Here is a 20979-nt window from a genome sequence, read left to right on the forward strand (position 1 = left end):
ATAATTAGCTAGTTACGTAATCTCAGGACCTTTTTTTTTTCGGAGCTCCTGAAATTTCAAAGCTGTGCTTCATTTAGTTAAAAAAAGAAAAAAAGGAAATGATGAACTTTGGAATGAGACTATCCTCGAAGTGACTTCAGTCCCTTACCTCAACTGACGATGAAGCAGCCTCAACAAGGGTGACTATATCACCTGTGGTGCAACCGAATTGATATAGTAACCCTCCGAACACTCTCCTTCCTCTCTCTAGCGGCTACCACCTTCACCATAGACATTTCCCTCCTTCATGTCGATGGTCACCTTCCTCCATCTTGAAGCATTCCGAAATCAGCTTCTTTCCCCAAAGGACACTTTCTTCCCAGTCATTCCTTTCCTTCCTTGCGCTTCCTTCTCAGGGACCCCCTTCCTCGTGCCAGAAGCCACCCTCAGCTGAAGACGCACTCATCCTCCCTTGGAGATCTCCCTCCACCCTTTTTCCTTCTATGGAGATGTATCCCCTCTACTTCGCCTCCCTCAGGTACTGAAAGCGATTTTCAAGAATCACTTGTCATTCCGATGCAAGTGGCAGAACAACTCCTACGTTCCTCGCTGTCGCAGAGAACATCTCGCAGAGCAGGACAACATCAGCCATAACTTGGAGTGCCACCACGGGTTCTTGGTTGACGTGCACCACTTCGCCGGGCGTCAAAGCCCCTTATGCCTCTCTATCAACTGTGAGTAACTAGACTGTCGCTGGCGAGTCCTGTGTCTCATTAACCTCTTTCTACTTGACGTTTTGTACTGTACTTTTTGGGCGGGGGAGTTGGTCCACTCGTGGGGACCCATCTCTTGAACATTCTCTGTCATACGACCTCTTTAATTCATGCATGCTCTCTGCCTCAACCATGTCAGTGTCTGAGTACTGTTTGTGATTATTATATGTGTGTTGTGGGGAGAGACGTTTACATTCGTTTTGCCTCGTCACTTAACCTTGTATATATGTATCATGTCTTTGCTCATTCGTATTGTCTGCACACATACGCGCCCAAGCAGCCTATGCCAGGTATTTGTGTGTGTGCGCGTGCGTATAGATGATGAGTTCCCTGGGTCGGGAAAATCTACACTTAAGATTAATTCAGACTTGTCATAGAGTGTTGGAAGAAGGCCCTTATAACGTTGGGTTGTCCAGACAGTGGTTAGTGGTCATAACTGGTCATGCCTGTCTGCCAGAAACTTAAGAGTTGGGTATGAGTAAGTTGTATGAAATTAGATTTAGAATACATTAGTTTCTCTGGAGTTTTGATAAATTTCCGATTGGTTGAATTCCTTAACCTAGTTTTTGGTATAGCTGAGCATTAACGTATAAGTAGTTTTAGGCTTAACTTAGCATAGGCATTTCCATAGGGGAGTAGGATCCGAATTTAATCTTAGTCTTTATTCAAGCCTGTTTGTTCATGTTCCATGTAGTGTTGTGGCTTCATAATGCCTTTTGCGTCTGCTTTGATGTTATCTTTTGTTTCAATTTCTCATTTCATTTCACTGTAACAGTGAAGACTTCAGTCGTGACGAGGGAACAGCCACTCCTCTGCTATCTGCGAAACGACGTGCGCACCAGAGACATCGTGAATGAGAAGAAGATGCAGAGTCTTTTAGAGACAGATGACGTGGTCTTCCTCACCTCACTCCTTACGAACCTCAAGGTAAACCACAGTCTCGGCAGGAAAGAGATATTAAGCAACGCAAAAGCGAGTCGTCCGAGGTGACTTCCTCCATTATGTAGTCTTTGGTTTCTTTGTGATTTAACTCTTGAGGTGATGCGTCCTGACCGTGTCACAAGCATGTTGACCTCCGTCTTACAAGCTTGTGTTTATGTATCATGATTTTGCTCGTGTGTTTGTGTATGTCTATACACACACACACACACACACACACACCACCACCACCACCACCAGTCCAAGCATTGCATTACAGTGTATGAATGATGTTATCAGTTTGTGCAATGGGGAGAGAGAGAGAGAGAGAGAGAGAGAGAGAGAGAGAGAGAGAGAGAGAGACAGAGAGAGAGAGAGAGAGATTGTTGCGCTCGTGGAGCCCAAACACCTGAACTCTGTGTGAAGTAATTTCTTCCTTCAGTTTAATCCAGCGACCCAACACCCATAAACTAAAGTATTTCTCTTGCCATGTCCCATCCAACAAGCGTATTACCTAGTTCCCAGTTATTACAGCGTCCAAGTCATTGTCTTTAGGTCACCATTACCTCTCTTCTTCACCTCAGTGGGCATATTTTGTAGTTCTCAGCCTCTCATTGTACCTCACCTCAGTGGGCAGATTTTGCATTTCTCATTCTCCCTTTGTACCTCACCTCAGTAGGTAGATTTTGCAATTCTCAGCCTCCCATTCTACCTCACCTCATTGGGCAGATTTTGCAGTTCTCAGTCTCTCTTTGTATCTCGCCTCACTTAATTCAGCTGTCATTCTAGTTTCCCTTCGCTAGACACTCCCGATTAGATCTATTTTGCTAGTTGAGGGTGCGTTGACCAGACCTGAGAAGCATATTCCAGTTTTGGTCAATCCTGAGAATAGTTTTACCGCATACGTCCTTATCCATGTACTTTAATACGATTCTTATATTTGCCAACAGACAGTTTGCCTCCTTGATACTTCTCCTGATGTGGGGTTCTAGGAACAGATTTGGCACAGTGTCGATCGACTCTTAGGTTTTCACGCTTCCAGACTTCTCCTCCAGCTTGCGCTCTTTACCTCCTTCCGATGCGCAGTGATGGAATCAACCCCACTATTCCTCCTTATAAAAACCAGCTTTTTAATCAACTTTTAGTGTGGAACATTGTCAAAGGAGGTAATGAGAATAATGTGGTTGATTAGAGCAGAAGAGGGAGTGCTGAAATGGTTTGGGCATATGGAGAGGATGAGTGAGGAGAGGTTGACAGTGAGGATATGTAGATCAGAAGTAAAAGAGGACAAGGAGTAAAGGGCAAGATCGAATTGGAGGTGAGAGGATGGAGTGAATAAGATTTCGAGTGCTCGGGGCTTGAACGTACAGGAGGGTGAAGGACTTGCACGGGATAAGAGTGAATAAGATTGATTTGGTTACACAGGACGACGTGCTGTCATTGGACTGCACCAGATCATGCCACGCAACCGGGAGACACCACGAAAAGGATTGTGGGTCTGATGGATTGGATGGAGGTTGTGGTTTCGGTACATAACACGTGACAGTTAGAGAATGAATGAGAGCGAATGAGGCCTTTCCTTCGTCTCTGGCACTACCTCACTAAAGCGGAAAAAGGCAAGCAAGTTAGACAGATAGAAAAGATTATATATATATATATATATATATATATATATATATATATATATATATATATATGATGGCTGCGGGAGACCCGCGGAAGGGAACTCCTGAGGCAGGAAGGTAAGGTAAATAAAGGTATTTGAACTGCATATCAAACTGACCTCGTCATATCTCCTGCATCCTACAGTCTCTCTATCATATTGTCTATAAGTTCGTCTGTCACCCTTGGATATCACTAGACCAGTGTCTCTGCCTGCGAATGTGTACATAAGGATGTCCGTCCCTCCCTGTTCGTACCCACGAAGCCAACCCAAACGTATCTCTTCCATCATCCATTACAACCATTGTCTGATGCTCGGCATGTGTCGTTTGCCTTGTGCTTCAACCACCACATCTTCTCTTCCTGTAGGTGAAGTCGATCCACTCGGAGTTCAACCGCGTCTACAGGATAGTGCGTGTGAGCTGCTGGGGTTCAAACTGCCTCACCTTCCGGATGAAGAACAGGAGAACCACCACCGAGGGAGAGGAGCATGAGTTGGATGAAGGGAAAACAGTGTGGACGGTGGAGCAGTACTTCAAGGAGTTTTACAGCTGCAACCTCTTCTATCCAAAGCTGAATTGTGTCCAAGTGGCCTCAAGGACGGAACCTATTTACCTTCCCATGGAGGTACGGTGTAATGTTTTATTCTCTTTTTCTCACAGAGTGGTTAGAGGAGAGGAAGGAGATGCGGGACAGGGAAAAGGATAGTTTGAGTTTCTGGAGACGTGTTTTGGTGCCTTATTTCTATACCTCCGGCAGACTGGAGAGTTTGTATATATTCTTGTAGAATCTCTTGCTATTTTTTTTTTTTCAAAGGAGATCCTTTAAGCTGAGCTGAACACTGTTCCTCCTGAACATCGATGGCTAACTGGAGCCTCCCTCAGTACCCTTGAGTCATCGAGGTGAATGAGGTAAATGTCTTCAAGTCTCGTCCATACGTTTTGAGCAGCTTAGGTATGAACTGACTGGTGTAGTGTATAGTCGTTCGTGCTGTTCTACAGTGTTTTCAATCCTATGAGCCACACTTATAAGATCCCATGCAAGTAGTACCTGAAAGTTGTGTCACAGAGGACTGATGCAAAGAAAAGATTTCGACACTGGATGATGGCAGGAAGTGTTCCCCGTGAACGAAGTAAAGGAATGAGAGCAGTGATTCCTCCCCTGTGCAAAGGAAAGGGAGTATAAGGGATCCTTAGACCCATCTCTTTTTAAAGGCAGATTCTTCAGTTTGCTTTCCAAATTCGAAGACTATTTTCTATCTCTCTTCCTCTAATCTCTTCTCTTTTATTTTCCTTATTTCTGTATTAGATATAAGGCCAGGTCTCGAGGAGAACGTATGCCTACGACGTGATAAAAAGCTCTGTTATGTATATATATATATATATATATATATATATATATATATATATATATATATATATATATATATATATATATATATATATATAAGCTTGAGTATAGAGCGTGGACGAAGGTTATACGAAAGAGTCCCTAACCTGATGCAATGGATGTGACACCAGAGTCCAAATAGGTCAGGATAGGTGAAAGATAAGGGCAGTAGAAACAGGTAACTTGAACAGTGTAGTTAGGACCAGGAGGGTAGAAAGAATGGAGAGTGAAGGATAGATGTTATGAAGAGGTCACTGGATAAGTCATGTGGATGGAAGTCTACCATGATGATATGGCTTTGTTTTGGCATGATTCAGGCTGTTTGAGAAGATACACAGTGATAACAGTCACTAGTTACAAGGAGGGTAGTTAGACTACAGAGGAGATGCAGAGAGGAATGATTAATACATGGTATGTCTTCGGATGTAGATTGTACAATTATCAGCATCATTAACTGTCGATTATACAGTTGTCAGCATCATTAGCTGTCGATTGTACAATTATCAGCATCATTAGCTGTCGATTGTACATTTATCAGCATCATTAGCTGTCGATTGTACAATTATTTGCATCATTAGCTGTCGATTGTACAATTATTTGCATCATTAGCTGTCGATTGTACAATTATCAGCATCATTAGCTGTCGATTTTACAATTGTCAGCATCATTAGGTGTCCATCTCATCCTGTGCTTTATCTGTAGGTGTGTATGCTGCTGAAGGATCAGGACATGGGGAACAAGTTGTCTAAGGAAGAGAGAGAGAAGGTTAACAATACCACGGTCGTCAGCCCAAGGGATTGGTCGAGTCATCTTTCCACCATCGTCCAGGACTGTGACTTCGACAGCTCGCCCGCCCTGAAGGCCATGAAGTGTACTGTGTCAAGGAAGGTAGAGGCTTTGCCAAGACCTTGTAGATTTAGAGGAGAACATAGACTTCCATTTCAACCTTCAGTGACCTTTACTTTTCACAGTTCTGCCACCATGATACTGCCATAGCTCCTCCTGATCCTCTGTACTAATCCATGGCTTCTTTCTTTATTCTGCTCGCTTCAAAAGGCTTTCACAGCTTTGCCAGTAAGCTACATGATTCCATCGCCTGGTGTCGAGACCTAATTATTTACCCTCTCTTCCTCCCACTGTCAATACACTGACCCTCTCCTTCTCTTTGTAGTCTGCTTTGCTAACCAGTGCCTTTCCATTTGAGATATATTTCTACAGTACTCTAGCCACTCTCACCTGTCCCAGGAGCATGGTACTGTGAAGTGTTGTACGTCAGACATTTGAACCATTCATGAGTCGACATTGTACCAGCGAACACTTCGCTCCCCTTCTTACCATCGTTATAATCGTCTTCAGTGTGCTTCTCCCTGTACCCCACCAGCCTCTAGGAGTTAGAGCTCGCGTGCTGCCCGCCCCTTACCTGACCACCGGCCAGATCCTGCAGCCAAAGGACGGGACGTGGGACGCCGAGGACCTCACCTTGTGCAGGCCAATCCATCTCAAGACCTGGACAGTGTTTATGTACGACGTCAGAGGCGTTTCTGGCGCGAAGTCCAACAAGTTCTATAAGTAAGATATTCTGTCTGGATTACTTTGGTTTATTGATATACCTCTTATGTCCATGTCGTGTCCACTGTGCTGGTAGGGTGGATGTGTCATTATTCTTGAGTAACTGACACTAACATCCTCAATAGGAGAGATTCTTAAGTGTAAAGGAGCCCAAATCATGGAAATGATGAAATATGGATGAGGTACTGAGTCTCTGAGCTTCCCACTTCCCATCATCTCAAGTAAAAGAGAAATCTCGAAATAGATTTTCAACATCACACGACTCCCGAGTCCCCAGACAATCCATTTGTTTCCTATGTATTCATTCATTTATTTCCCATTGCTATTCTTTATGCTGTCATTATGCACTTCCCCGTTTGTGCACACACATACACACACACACACACTATATATATATATATATATATATATATATATATATATATATATATATATATATATATATATATATATATATATATATATATATTCCTATGAGTCCACGGGGAAAATGAAACACGATAAATGTTTCATTTTCGTGTTTCATTTTCCCCGTGGACTCATAGGAATATCTTGATCACGCACAAAATTGTGATCCTTTCAAGATATATATATATATATATATATATATATATATATATATATATATATATATATATATATATATATATATATATATAATCCCTGGGGATAGGAGAGAAAGTATGCTTCCCACGTATTCCCTTCGTGTCATAGAAGGCAACTGAATGGGGTGGGAGAGGGGGCTGGAAATCCTCCCCTCCCATTTTTACTTTTCCAGATGAAGGAACAGAGAAGGGGGCCAAGTGAGAATTTTCCCTCTAAGACTCAGTCCATATATATATATATATATATATATATATATATATATATATATATATATATATATATATATATATATTTATATATATATACACTAATTCATGCTTGATCGCCGTTTCCCGCGTTAGCGAGGTAGCGCTAGGAACAGACGAAGAAAGGCCACATCTGCTCATATTTATCTAACCGTCATGTGTAATACACTGAAACCAAAGCTCTCTATCCATATTCAAGTCCAATAGACCTTTCCATGGTTTTCCTGGACACTACATGCTCTGGTTCAGTCCATTAACAGAACGTCGACCCCAGTATGCCACATCGTTCCAATTTACTCTATCCAGTGCACGCCTTTCACCCTCCTGCATATTCAGGCCCCGATCGCACAGAATCTCTTTCACGCCATCCTTCCATCTCCAATTTGGTCTCCCTCTACGGTATAAAGTCGCCTTTGGTGAGGCAGTATCATCGCTGGCTGATACAGCTAAAGAACCTATCGCTTCAAAGGAGCCCATTCTATCCCTGCTGCTGAGTCTGGTGCAGCCTTGGGCTCTCGGAGGTTCTGGAAGAGAAAGCTGACAGAGAGCGAAGGAAGACTAAGATGACCCACGTGCCAGAAGTAGGAAGCAAGGGGAAGGGAGAACAAGAAAGAGATGGAAGACTACAGTGAAGGAGGCTTACGGGTATCGGGGCCTGAACATTCAGGAGGGTGAGAGACGTGAAAAGGATAAACTGATTTGAATTGATTTGCAATACGGGGGTCAGTGTGCTGTCAGTTGGCTTGATTAAGGCATATGAAGTAGGGTGAGGCAAAGCACGTCACTGATGTTGGTAGACTCTGTGGCATTGGTACATTTTACACGACAGCCAGTGTGTGGGTGTGTGCAAATGAGGCCATTCTTCTTCTGTTCCTGGCGCTGCCTAGCTGAGGCAAAGAGCCAGTGGTGTATACAAAAAGACAAGAATATTATTATTATTATTATTATTATTATTATTTATTATTATTATCATTACTACTACTACTACTACTACTGTTATTATTAACCTAACCTCTTCACCAGGCCATTCTTAATGAGGTTGATCGAGGTCGGCCGCAAAATGGGGATGAGGATCGACGAGCCGAGGATAGACGTGATAAGGAAGAGCCCAGAGCCTCAGATGGAGTTCGAGTTGTTGGCTAGCTACTACCCTGACACACAGATCGTCCTTGTCTTCCTCAAGCCTGACGCCGAGTTGCTCTATGGTTAGTCTTGCCTGGTGTATGGGGAGGACTGATGCAGCCTCACTCTCAAACCTGTTACCGCATCAAAGCTTCGGGAAGCTGCTTTATCACGGGCTGTGATGCTTTCATGTTTGATAAGGACTAGATGGTAGATGTATTAGGCAGCCTTTGTCAGTAATGGTAGTATCAGAAGGCATCTCTCTCTGTCTCTGTCTGGTAAAGATCGTAGAGAAGATGGTAATGTATGTAGCCATTAGTCAGCATTGATTCTTGGTTATATTTTTGTTTGCGCCTAATGCTATTTCTTTCAACCTCTCTCCTCTGCTTTCATTTCTTTTAAGTCTTTTCATCACGTATTATTAAATCCTTTCTCTTATTTCTTCATTTCATTAAAGAAAAAAAAAAAAGCTCTCAATTCCCTGTTCCTCTGTTTACATCTTCATGCATACTCGTCTCTCATTCCATCATATACTCACCCATTCCCTCACTTTCCTCATTTGCCACCATCGTCTCACATATTGTCCCCCCACTAGAGAGACTGAAGGTGTTCGCCAACACCGAAGTTGAGATACTGACGCAGTGCATCCGGCCGGAGACCTACCGGGAGAACGCCAGCGAGGAAGTTCTCCGCAATTTGGTCCTCCAGCTGAACGCCAAGTGTGGAGGCACCAACGTCAACCTCCACTGGGACTCCATGCCGTCTGTGAGTTCTTGTGTATCAATACCGTCACCTGATTGATGGGTCGTCTAGACGGGACTCGATATATGTCACACACATACACACATTTAGAACAGCTTATATGAACTATATCTGACTATATGTAAAAGCTTATTTGGTCTCTTCGAAAACGAAGATTTTTCGCCAGGAGGTCTACGGCTTTGCCCGTGGAATCCGGTCACTGAAATGGACTAAATGGTCAAGATCAATTCAGCCGACTGTAATCTGTAGTGTAGTATCGTATCTAATAGTAGTTCCTCGTAAGATGTCTGATGTTAGACAGATTTAAGTAACTGACATTTCCTTTTAGTCAACTGATGTATACTGTGAAGCACACACGATTGCAAAATCCAATGTGATAATTTACGTTACACATCCTCCTAGGAACCAGATCTTATGTCGGGGGTGAAGTACCAGCTAGGCTTCTCAACCTTGGTAACATCAGTTCCTTTAAGTACTACGCCCGTCACTCAGCAGGCGTCAGCCACTGTCTTAAAATTTCTTCTTCTCCTGCAGCTGGCGGGCCTCGCGCCTCCGCGAGTGCTGCTCCTCGGGGCTGCCATCGATCATCCCCCGAGGTACGGCCACAGAACCCCGTCCATAGCGGCCGTGGTCGGGGTCACGGACATTCAGGAAGCCAGGTACACCACCCGTGTCCGCCCCCAGCCCCACAACCATGAGATACTCGAACTGAAGCAAATGGTAAGGTAAGTTGAAGAAAAGGAAAACGTTATGTCCCACCTCTTATATATTTTCGTATCCCTCTGTCTTTCTCAGGGACGATGGACGAACGGACTTGAGCTACAGACCCACAAAAGCCTATAGCTATGGACACCTGTAGCGTAATAGCTGTTCTTCTGTTTCCTAGGCTATGACCCACAATAGGCTATCGCTATGGACGCCTGTAGCGTACTTTTATTTTTGTCTTTATGCGTGTGTTAATGTAGTTACACTCGCACAGACCTTGACTGTAGCAGTATCTCGGTAAGATATTTCTTATATTATCATGAATACGAGTATTTATATCGTATTGCATCTTATCAGCTTTCGCAGGTGCTCTCTCGCAAATCCGGGACTCGAAGAAAAAGCGGTTTCCCTTAGAAAACCTGTTATTTGCGTGGATGATATCTACGGCCTGATAATCCGGGGACAGACACGTAAGAACCACTGGGCCACACGGTTCTTTAGTACTAGGAGTGGCCGCTGCAGTTGTTTGGCGCTCATAGCCCAGTGTCACATTGGCGTATTGTACCATTTTGAGACATGTGAATTGCACTTTTTTCGTAATTTTGCCCATAGTGTCGAGTGACAGTGCCTTCAGAATGACCAATAAGCAGCTTACAGTGATTTCGCGAGGGAAAGCGTACCTCAAGACGCTTGAAGACCCGGGTAGCTCAAATTGTTATGACCAGCCATCACGGTCAGCTGAAGTGAAAATGAAGGTGACTTTTTTGTTTAAAATTTCCTTGTTTCGCAAGAGGAAAAGTGACTCTCCATTTTCTTTTTTCCTCGGCTGCAGATATCTTTGCCATCTTCACTGCCACCACCACCTCCTTCACTGCATGTTCCACCATCACTGCCACCGTTTCAGCAAACACCTCCTGCTGCCGCTGCTGCTACCATCTGTGTAAGCGTCCTGGCCAACATCTCTTCTACCACCACTGCCAACACCCCTTCCACCTTCTGTACCAAGACTGCTGCCACATTTTCTTCCAAGATCACCGCCGCTGTCCATGCCACCATCACTGCCCTCACCACTGCCATCCCCTCTACAGCACCCAGTACCCGGACGTTTGCCAAAACGTCTCATACCACCATCGTCACGACCTCTGCCAACAAACCCAGCCTATACTTCTGCCACTACCCCTGCCGTAACACTGCCAACCATCCCTGCCAACACTCTTTCTGCACCCTGTGCCACCATCTTCCTTTCAACAGAGCAGCGAGGTATACATCCAGTGTAGTTAATCCTCTACAATTTCTTTTACCCCATACTGAACTCCTTCCAAACATCTTGAACAAGGGTGATAAGGCATGTGAAGCCAAAGGGCATTTTGCATTGATGTCTTTACCAGATAAAAGCTAAAATCGCCGACGTAAACATGTATCGTTATTCCCATGTCACTCTAGGGGTGGAAAGAAGGTAGATATTTCGGGAAGTAAATTACACCGATATTCAACATTCATGTATATGTACAGCATATGCTTTTGTACAAACAAAGCAAAAGAAATTGCTGTTCTGTGGTAGGTTGTGCGAAAGACTTAAATCTAGGCCTTTGAGATTCTCATGATCCTGAAATCCGGGAAAGTGTCCTAAAATGGTATTTGCTGCTGCCGTTCCTGAGGGGAGATGACAAGTCCAGAAAACTGATTGGTTGGTTGGTTGGGTTTTAGGTCGATCAACTCCCTGGGTCATTAAGTCCGTCAGCGTGAGCTACATCATCCACCAACCGAAAAATCTTTTAATACCTTCTTCGCGTATTAAAAGTAATTCTGTGAACACGTACACTCTCACTGTGCATGTGGCCCATGAACACTGTTAAGATTCTATAATCCTCTAACACCTCGAGGCCATGTGTCCTTGATAGACGAGAAAGCACCCAAATCATCTGTAAGAAACAGAACATCCCTAGACACACGATTCCGTTCCTCCATCAACATTACTGCGGTGTTATCGTTTTCTTTTCTCCTCCATCCCCAGTGTTTATTTCAAGGTTTCGTCTAACACAGGCTTTTGGGAGAACTCAGATACCACGAGATAACTGATGTGTATATTCCTAGGGACATTATGGCAGAAGACTTCAAGAAGAACCTCGGCACGTTGCCTCGTCAGATGATCGTGTACCGTCTGGGGGTGCAGGAGGACTTCCTCCAGCCGGTGTTGGAGAAGGAGCTGCGGCAGATATGGGAAGCCTTCAAACTGGTGCTGCCTCAGGGTTACCCCGAGCCAACCATAACCTACATCGCCCTCAACAAAGCTAAATCTATCAGGCCTGTATCTTGCTTTAGAACCTATCGACTTCCATGAGTAGTTGTGATGACTAGATTTCGTAGTGTTATGAGTAATGTACGTATTAGCTGGTCATGTAGAAGTTATCTTAATAGCTTTGTGTAGAAAACCGAGAGGCACTCAAACCTTTTCACCAGGTGTATGGAAATATCTAAGCCAGGTTTAATCATCATCCTAGATCCTGAGAAATTATCATGATAGGTATTTACAGGTTATCATAAAGGTTTGTGCACGTTTGTTTAATGGATGAATTGAATTTATCAGGCATGCGGGAATTGTCACATTGCCATAATACATTTGTACAAATCATTGTACCATGCATTTAGAATCTGTCATACTAGGCCCAAAAGAATTAACCTGTGTGTACAGAAATACCTTAATTCAGTGAATAGATTATTAATTGCGTGAATGATTGTAACGCATGATCGAAGAAACTATTGGCTACAGCGAGGGTAACACAGTACATGTCTCATGCCAGCACGTAAGCTTTCCTGACAGCGTTGTTCCTCTGGCAGGTTCTTCTGTAGTGACAGAGGTGATGGTGACGAAGAAAGCAGTGTTCCCCCCGGCACTGTAGTCGAGAAGTACATTACACACCCAACGCAGAGGGACTTCTATCTCTGTTCTCACTTGGTAAGTCCTCGTCTTTGTCCTCCTGGCACACACCTTTAGTCTCCTTCTTTTCTTATTCCTTACTGTTTTTCCTCTTCACCTGGTTCCTCTCACTACTGCTCTCACTTAGTATGCAAATCCTAACCCAACTTTCCTCTCTCCCTTTCTAAGTCTCCTCTCACTTAGCATCTATGTCCCTTACTACATACCCTTTCAAATGATACCCCTTCCCCCCTCACTAGGCACTGCCTTTCCATTCCTCACCCAAGTTCGACTCGTTGCAGTGGATGGATGCCTTGCAACCATAGAAAAATCCCGCATCTGCACAGTGACACTGAAACACCTCCCCTACAGCCCCACTTCATCATCCTCGGCCACCCCGTCGTCTTTCTCGAGAGGACAACCACTTCGTGACCTACCACTGGAATGTCTCAGGATGGGGAAACGGAGACCTGGTTAAATTCACTATCACTGAAACGCAGTTCGCTAACAATATCTCTTTATGAATGTCACATTTTCTTCAACCTGTTGGATTTCATATACTACAAACCTTTTCCTTTAATATGATAAATATATCGAGGACTAACCACGTCCTCCACTCTATCATGAAAAGTCCATATAAATCAACGTTGCTGAAAATGTTATCCGAATGCAAAGGATTTTGTATGTGTCGTAATAACTTATGAACACTTAGATCGCAAGGCGTCTTATTCGCCCTAGTATAGAGTACTGTTCACATATTTGGGATGGCTCTTCCTTCACCTCCTCATTAGCCAAAATGGAATCAGAAGTCTCTTGCCTCATTATTTCCTCGAGACATCACCTCTCTCCAACCACCCTTCTCTGTCCTCCTCGATGATGATGTCCTCTCCTTATCTTGCAGGCCTCATTTTAGCCACCGCTCTCGTGAGCTGCCTGCGTGTGTCCCTGACACGAAGGCTTGCACCAGTTGACTCGCGTGTGGCTCCTACTTCCCATAGTTTGTGCGAGGAGACCAACCACACGAGGGGTGACCGTTGCGGTACCACCTCCTCCTCCTCTCAAAACAGCGAAACTGTAGAGCTTTCTTTCATCTTCCTCTCATCCGACAGCCTCTCCATCTTTAACAGTCAGGTGTTTACACGTAAGAAGCTCGGATGAAATTTCTTCGTTCTCTTTCTTACCTTATTTTCCTTCCACCCGAGATGGTCACGAGTAGGTGATGCTCTGCCCGAGCCATGTCGCTCACTGCACAACAGATATCATGACTTGGGGTTGCCAGGGTATCGGGTCTTGAAATTGAGTGACCTGATGTATAAACCTCCTTTTTGAAATTATTGTGTTGTGATGGTGTGCGAAGAACGCCATGATGTTATTCTTTCTGAAACTTTGTCACATGCAGTACACACCATCGTGCAGTGGTTTAGCACCGTTAACCACGATTCACAGATGGGCCCTGGTTTGAATCGTAGACGCGCCAGTTGGCCCACAGTGAATCCTAGGTTTTTTTTTTTTCGATCGTCCTTTCGGGCCATATCGATTGATGAGTACCTGGCTTAGGCCCGGGTGTGTATGTGGGCGCGTGTATACATGAAGAGTAAGGTCATGGTACATTTTCACACTAGACGGGGCAACACGATTGTAAAATTCTCTAACACAATAATATTAATCGAATTGTGAACATAGAGCAATCAAACCAGACACTACACATAATTTCATCTGACTGTAATCAGGGGATATAGATACAGAAAGATAAAAAGATGTATACAGTATAGACACACAAGATAGATATCTTTTATTGTCATCTGATGTCATTAGCTGTTCATAGTTTGATATTTGATCTGGTGTTGCAGGGCAAGTGTGGCACGAGCAAGATAGTCCACTACACAGTGTTGTGGGACGAGAACAACCTCTCCATGGATCAGCTGCAGACGTACACCTACGCTTTGTGCCACCTTGACGCGCGAGGCTCCCACTCCGTCTCCCTGCCCATGCCCGCCATGTATGCTCAGCTGGCTGCTAAGATGTGAGTCTCTCTCTCTCTCTCTCTCTCTCTCTCTCTCTCTCTCTGTGGAAGTCAAGTAAAGTGACTTGGTATTAGACAGACGATGTTTGCCAGTGGACATTCCACGAGCTGACTTTGGAAAAGCCAGTGATTCCTTTGAAAAGCAATCACTGAAAACTGATCATTTCACCGTCATTGTAGTGTATCCACAGTGCACTGGATATTGTCATACTGTACTCTTATTGACTCCAATGACGGGGAGCGAGGACGAATGGAAACATCCAGTTTCTTTCGTCGTGGCTGTTCAGTCCCCCCCCCCCCCCCCCCCCCCCCCCCCGAGATGTGTATGGCTTCGTTCTTCTTGTAGGGAGTCAAGTCTCAGTTCTGCAGGTGGATCCACAGTGACTATATGTGAATGGCTGAGCCTTGATACCAATCCACAACTGAGGCACTGTGAACACCTGAGTCATCCTGCCTATCCACAGCTGAGCCATAATACCTGTGAACAACTGGAGGTGTTGAATGAGACTCGTGGTTCACAAGCAGCAATACCTGCTACCCCTGGCGTCTGCACACTTCCCCAGAGAAGCGTTGAGAGATGGAATGAAGCAATTGTGAGGAAGGACAGGGGCTGGAGTTGATGACGTGGTTGGACTGACATCATAAGCCAACGGTATACAGTGGTGGCGAGATGGGTCGCTGACACCTGTCCTAGTGTAGGATGGACGTTGACCACCTCACGAGCCTCTCGAGCTTGAGGGAACACTGAAGCTTTGGGTATGATGACTTGGGCTTTGACTTGACCATGAAGGGTAGGGCAGGTCAGGTCGTCTCACTGAAGGATTCTAAACGCCAAATTCAAGAGGTTAAGCACAACCTTCATCGCTGTGTTGGTCATGGGACCTTGTCGAACCCACCACCTTATTCAAATCCCGTTCTTCACTGAGGTCGGTGCATTGACTGTCGTCTGATAATCCACAACCAGATCGATATCTCAGTGGAGATGTATCGCATGTACCAGACCAGTGGAGGATGGTGCGTGGAAGTGGCCCAAAAGAAAGTGAGAGAGAGAGAGAGAGAGAGAGAGAGACCATGGGTATGATGCATTATGTTTGCCCGTGCATGTCTTGAGGGAGGAACAGTTGTCACTCATTCCTTTATCTCTTTTCGTTGCCACAGGAGCCGGACTCAGATTGCTACGTGTGAGAGGGATCACATGAAACAACCCATAGAGAACCCACTACCAGACGTCAACCGTCATTGTATCATGGGCGGGCAGAACAAAGTGCTATCCAAGTTGTACTTCTTGTAAACTCAGGCGGGGGAGCCGTAAAATGGATTAGTCAATATGGTTTAATCGATTTTCTTTATATTTCACTAGATTTTCCTTTTTTATTTATATCAGGAGATTTACATTAAAGAAAAGGATCCCACGTTGGAAAATATTTGTTAATTCAGTTAGATTTTTCCTTATCAATCCACAGTCAGAAGCATGTAATTAACTGTCCATTTGTAATACTGAAAGGAAAGTACATAGCGAGGGGACCTACGTCGCATCGTATGGGCGCAGAGGCGTTGCTTGATCTTGTGGTGCTGGAGACGGGCATTGCCAGGTCCCGTGGTTCTGCTGTAGGAGGGAGGCGGTGTTGCCTCTCACCAGAGACCCTCTCGCCTACGTTTTAATTGGCTATATGTGTTTAGTTAGTAGATTACTACAATAACAGATGGGAGGTTTACGATTAATGATTCTCAGGAAATTAACTCATGTATACAGCTATCAAAAGTTTTAATGTTTTGTTCTTACAGTAATAACGATGTGGATTATTTACTTTTAGGTTATTCGTATAACTTTGCTTTTCCGTTATCTTATTCTTTAAGGCTAATATTCTTTTGAGATTCACGTGTTACGCGGCGTCTGTTCAGGCCCCATATCTTGACTAGTGATACTAGTATGGATTACGGATCCTGATGGGTCCCATATGTGTCTCTGCTGGATGATTACCATGATCTATATCAGCCACCTAGACGAAGATGTGTAGAATGAGTATTAGAGATTTCTAACTCGCAGTTCTGATTTCAGCTAAGTAGATTTAACAGTAATTAATGGCAAGTAAAATGACTCCTACGTGCCATCTGGGACCTGAGTGTACGATGCAGACACACTGTTGACCTTACATGCTATGGAAAGCTACTTAGTATTCACTTCTTGAGGAGCAACGTGCTTTTTTTTTTTTTACGTATATACCAAAGTTGCATCATTACCATTTGCTAATGTGAGGGAAATGCCATGCGGAAGGACTGGGTAATCAAACCCCGGCGACTAGAGGTGAATCATCTACTTCATCTACTCTGTGGGGTAAACTTTAAGTAGTAATGATACATGACCCATGTTCTCAGGGATGAGTGTATACCTACCGCCCGTCTGTCATTTGGCAACTGACTGATTGGGCCCATTGAACTATGGATACGATTGTGTATATAAAAGACAGCGAGATATATGGAAACTATAATTAAACATGTACGATTTTGCTATAGATTAACAAATGGACAATGTGTTACATGATTCTCAAAGTCGATTACGAATTTGTATAGAGAGATTAACTGAAATCCTAGTTCTGAATATTGGTTTATAGTCAAATTATTATTAAGTTATTGAAAGGTTATTGTATAACGGTGAAAAATGTTATGTACATGTTATTCATAGATTGATTAAATGTAAAATGAAAGAGTTTTCGAAGTCATTTTCCTTTACATGAGGTAAGTACGAAACAATCTTGATATTGGTTACACTCCAGACATGTATTACAGCAATTTTTTAATAGTTACAATAATTAAAGCAATGCTTACTATTAGTTAGCAGCACTGGGGAGGCGAAACAAATCTCAAGAATATACCCGAAATTAAGTGTGTAGGAATATGAATATAAGGCGAGTAGGAAGGGAGGAAGGTAAATGGTACCCGGTGAGGATGGGGTTGCGTTGGGGATGTGCAATGTCACCATGGTTGGGGGAAGAAGCGGGTCTGCAGTGGGTTGGCGGAAGGAGAGCAAGGGAGGTGAGTAACATGAACATTCAGGAAGATGAGAGGCGTATGTTTGTCAGAACGAATTGGAGCGATGTAATGTATGAGGGCAGAAGTAGTGTGTTTTAGCTAAACCAAGGCATATGAAGTGAAGGTAAAACATGGAGTAATCTGTAAGGATTGTTCACTGTTGGTAAGTTCTGGTTCCAGTGCACTATACAGGACAGAGAAAGAGAGAAGACGTGTGCTAATGATGCCATTTTGCTTTTGTTCCCGACGCTGACTCACCAAAGAAGGAAAGGCAATTAGATCCAATACAAATGATAAGCAAATGTTCACAAATCTACAGGAGAAAATTTTCCAATATAGTAAGTATATCTACCAATACTAAAACATTTACTTCGAATAGCGAAAAAAAAAAAGGCAACAGTTCATTTAGACTTGCAACAAGCCAGCGGGCCACACACCTAGGTAGAATCCAAATAGCACAAAGCCAATACGCATACAGATCCAACACCAGTGTACGATATCAGTTATCCAGACCAAACAGTTCTGGCTGCAGCTGCCCCCCCTCTCTCTCTCTCTCTCTCTCTCTCTCTCTCTCTCTCTCTCTCTCTCTCTCTCAGCATTTAATTGTGTATCGACTCCATCAACTAAGATCAGAAGTCTCTATATCTAGAAGACTAATTGTCTACACTTTTTAGTAATACTCTCCCAGCCGAGAAGTTAGAACGTCAAACGCACAAAGAGAAAGGCGAGTATGGCACGAAACGAAAATATCAAAGTAAAACGAAAACAACCGAAATCATCACATAAGCAAAACTATTAGATGCAAGTTCAGTTCAGTTCCGCAATGTTATTATCTCTGGACGCTCAGTGATATCGCTCTACAATGCCAGTGTAGTGTTTACAATATACAGTAACACTTGCGGAGCATAATTTGGAGCATTGTATTTTAGCAAACGATACCAAATAAAGCGTTAGTAGGGAGGGTTATGTATATCAGGGAAAATTATTGGGTTATAGAGTGGAAAAGTATTTAGCGGGTATTATGGTTGGGGGTTGTTGGAGTAATATAACTGAGAGGGAGGCACAAACACACGTAAAAGAACAATGCCTTATTGGTTAAGGTCCATAAAGTGAGAGAGCCTAGGAACAACTATCTACTCCAGACGCAGGATTGTAGCGAAGACGAGGTAAAGTAAGGTAGGTTGAGCAGTACGAAGGTAGGCTTGGCAGGGCGTCCTGTGATGCCGGCGAGGGTGTCGGGAGGAGGACACGTGGGAGAAGTGCATGGCTTGCCGAGTCGACGTGCAGCTCCTGTAGGAGGAGGTGGGTGTGGCACGGATCGCGGCTCAGGGTGTGTGAGACGGCTGCCAGTTTGTTGCTTGGGTTGCAGGAGTGCTGCGGGCGTGGCCGTAGGGGCCCTTGTTGTTACACCTGCCGCTCGTGACGGGCGGAGGCGATGTCTCACGCGACTCCTGCCGAAGGTGAACGTCGGAGATGAGGCACCGCAATGAAACGTGCCAGGAAGATGAAACATCAGGAATCACGTTGGGACTTCTACTGGTGCTCTAAGGGCGGCTTGAATCTGGTGTTACGTCGCCAAGACTTCAGGTACCAGAGTAGTATACTTGTCTATAACGAGTCAACTACCTGACTGCCTTCCTGAGGTGATATCCGGGTATATAAGAGGCAGGGAGGTCAGGTAGTCGGAGCGGAATGTCGCAAGCTCTGACCTCTCTCTCCATGCTGGTGGACCGAGAGCTGCTCCTCCTATGGAAGGGGTCAGGTCATCTGTAATTGCTTCAGTATCTTCTGATCTGCCACTGCCGATGGATGTCACGGGGTTACATCACAGGGGGTCATCAAACTCATGTTTCTGGGGATTATGATGGTCAGGTGAGGTCACCCACTGTGACCTGCCACTTAGTCTGGGCGTCGCCATTAGTATAACATTTTGTGAAGCGACAATGGGTCGCTACAAGTAGATAAAGCACTTGTAAGTTGTCAACAGAACCAATAAAAATCTCACCCAACTCAACATAGTAGCCAAAATGTAAGGCAGAAATATACCAATATTAAAGTGATTATCTGTTGCTGGGGATTACATTGTCGCTCTGTCTGTCGTCTGTTTGTTGTCATTTGCGTGATGCTGCAACATGGTATGAAAAATATCTAAAGCAGAATATTGAACAATAATATATATATCTCGAATTTTGGAGAGGCTACGCGAGATTTTTATAGGTTCTCTTGATTTTTTGAATGTCTTATCTATCCTAACATCATTTGACGCCACATTTTCCCTGATATACATATCTCTTAACACTATCACTTAGTACATTATCATGCAATAATGAGAATTTGCTCCAAATTATACATTCTTTAAACAGTACACTTGCATTGCAAAACGAAAATTCACATTAGCCGAAGCTTGAAGCAATACTGAGCTAACACACTTCTATCAACTATTGTCATCAGAATATAATGTGCAAACGGGGTACAAGTAAAACTCCAAACTGTGTGAAATATTAAGAAATTCCGGGTCACGAATAGTAAAATAAATTATAGTCCCCCCTTACATTACATTTTCTGAAATGAGAAATACACCATTTTCTATAGGTATTTAGCTGGATAACTTAACATGAAAATGCTTATCAGCTTTTCTTGCAAATACAATGCAAATGTAATATAGTTCCTTTTCCTAACTTGCTTAGGGTACAACTGTTTACGTTATAATGTATCAAACAATAAAGAACGAACGGGAAAATTAATATTTTTCTAACCTTACTTGCCTTAGTTTCTTTCGTCTCACATACATCGGCTGGGTATCAGCATTATTACATAAAGTGAGACCGATTATGGTCTTAGACTAAATCATGAACACCTGAATATGTTAAAGACCTTTCGTCTGGTGGATGTAGCTAGACGTGGCAGCCATAATGACCTTGGCAGTTGAAAGGCCTAAAGACCAACCACTCAGTTAATCAACCGCAATGAGACTGACCCCGAATTCACATATTACTAAACCTTTTCACTCTTAAAACCAGTTTTAGACGGAGAGATCCTGTAGTGAAGCTTTGAACAATGATTCAATGATTAATTTTGTGAAAATTACGATTTTTGTATAATCTATCATGATATTCACCCTTACATCTATTTTCTTAAAGTTTATACCCTAAACAAGGGAACGGTACCCCTCTCTCTCTCTCTCTCTCTCTCTCTCTCTCTATATATATATATATATATATATATATATATATATATATATATATATATATATATATATTGTCCCTGGGGATAGGGGAG

General features: G+C 43.6%; 1 protein-coding gene across 2 annotated transcripts in view; it reads left to right on the forward strand.

Annotated features, from left to right (window-relative positions):
• The window catches only part of LOC139758158 (protein argonaute-1-like), a 36775-nt gene extending 19146 nt beyond the window's left edge, over positions 1-17629 (forward strand). For both annotated transcript variants that reach the window (XM_071679317.1, XM_071679316.1), the window contains exons 5-16: positions 518-713; positions 1528-1679; positions 3702-3959; positions 5424-5609; positions 6103-6290; positions 8165-8346; positions 8859-9028; positions 9560-9750; positions 11825-12034; positions 12569-12686; positions 14498-14670; positions 15829-17629. In XM_071679317.1, coding sequence (XP_071535418.1) covers positions 518-713; positions 1528-1679; positions 3702-3959; positions 5424-5609; positions 6103-6290; positions 8165-8346; positions 8859-9028; positions 9560-9750; positions 11825-12034; positions 12569-12686; positions 14498-14670; positions 15829-15961 — 2157 coding nt within the window. In that variant the 3' untranslated portion in view covers positions 15962-17629. The remainder of the gene's footprint in view (positions 1-517; positions 714-1527; positions 1680-3701; positions 3960-5423; positions 5610-6102; positions 6291-8164; positions 8347-8858; positions 9029-9559; positions 9751-11824; positions 12035-12568; positions 12687-14497; positions 14671-15828) is intronic.
• Positions 17630-20979: the final 3350 nt, after the last annotated feature.

This window comes from Panulirus ornatus, chromosome 29, assembly GCF_036320965.1.
Source record: "Panulirus ornatus isolate Po-2019 chromosome 29, ASM3632096v1, whole genome shotgun sequence".
Classification (NCBI taxonomy): Eukaryota; Metazoa; Arthropoda; class Malacostraca; order Decapoda; family Palinuridae; genus Panulirus; species Panulirus ornatus.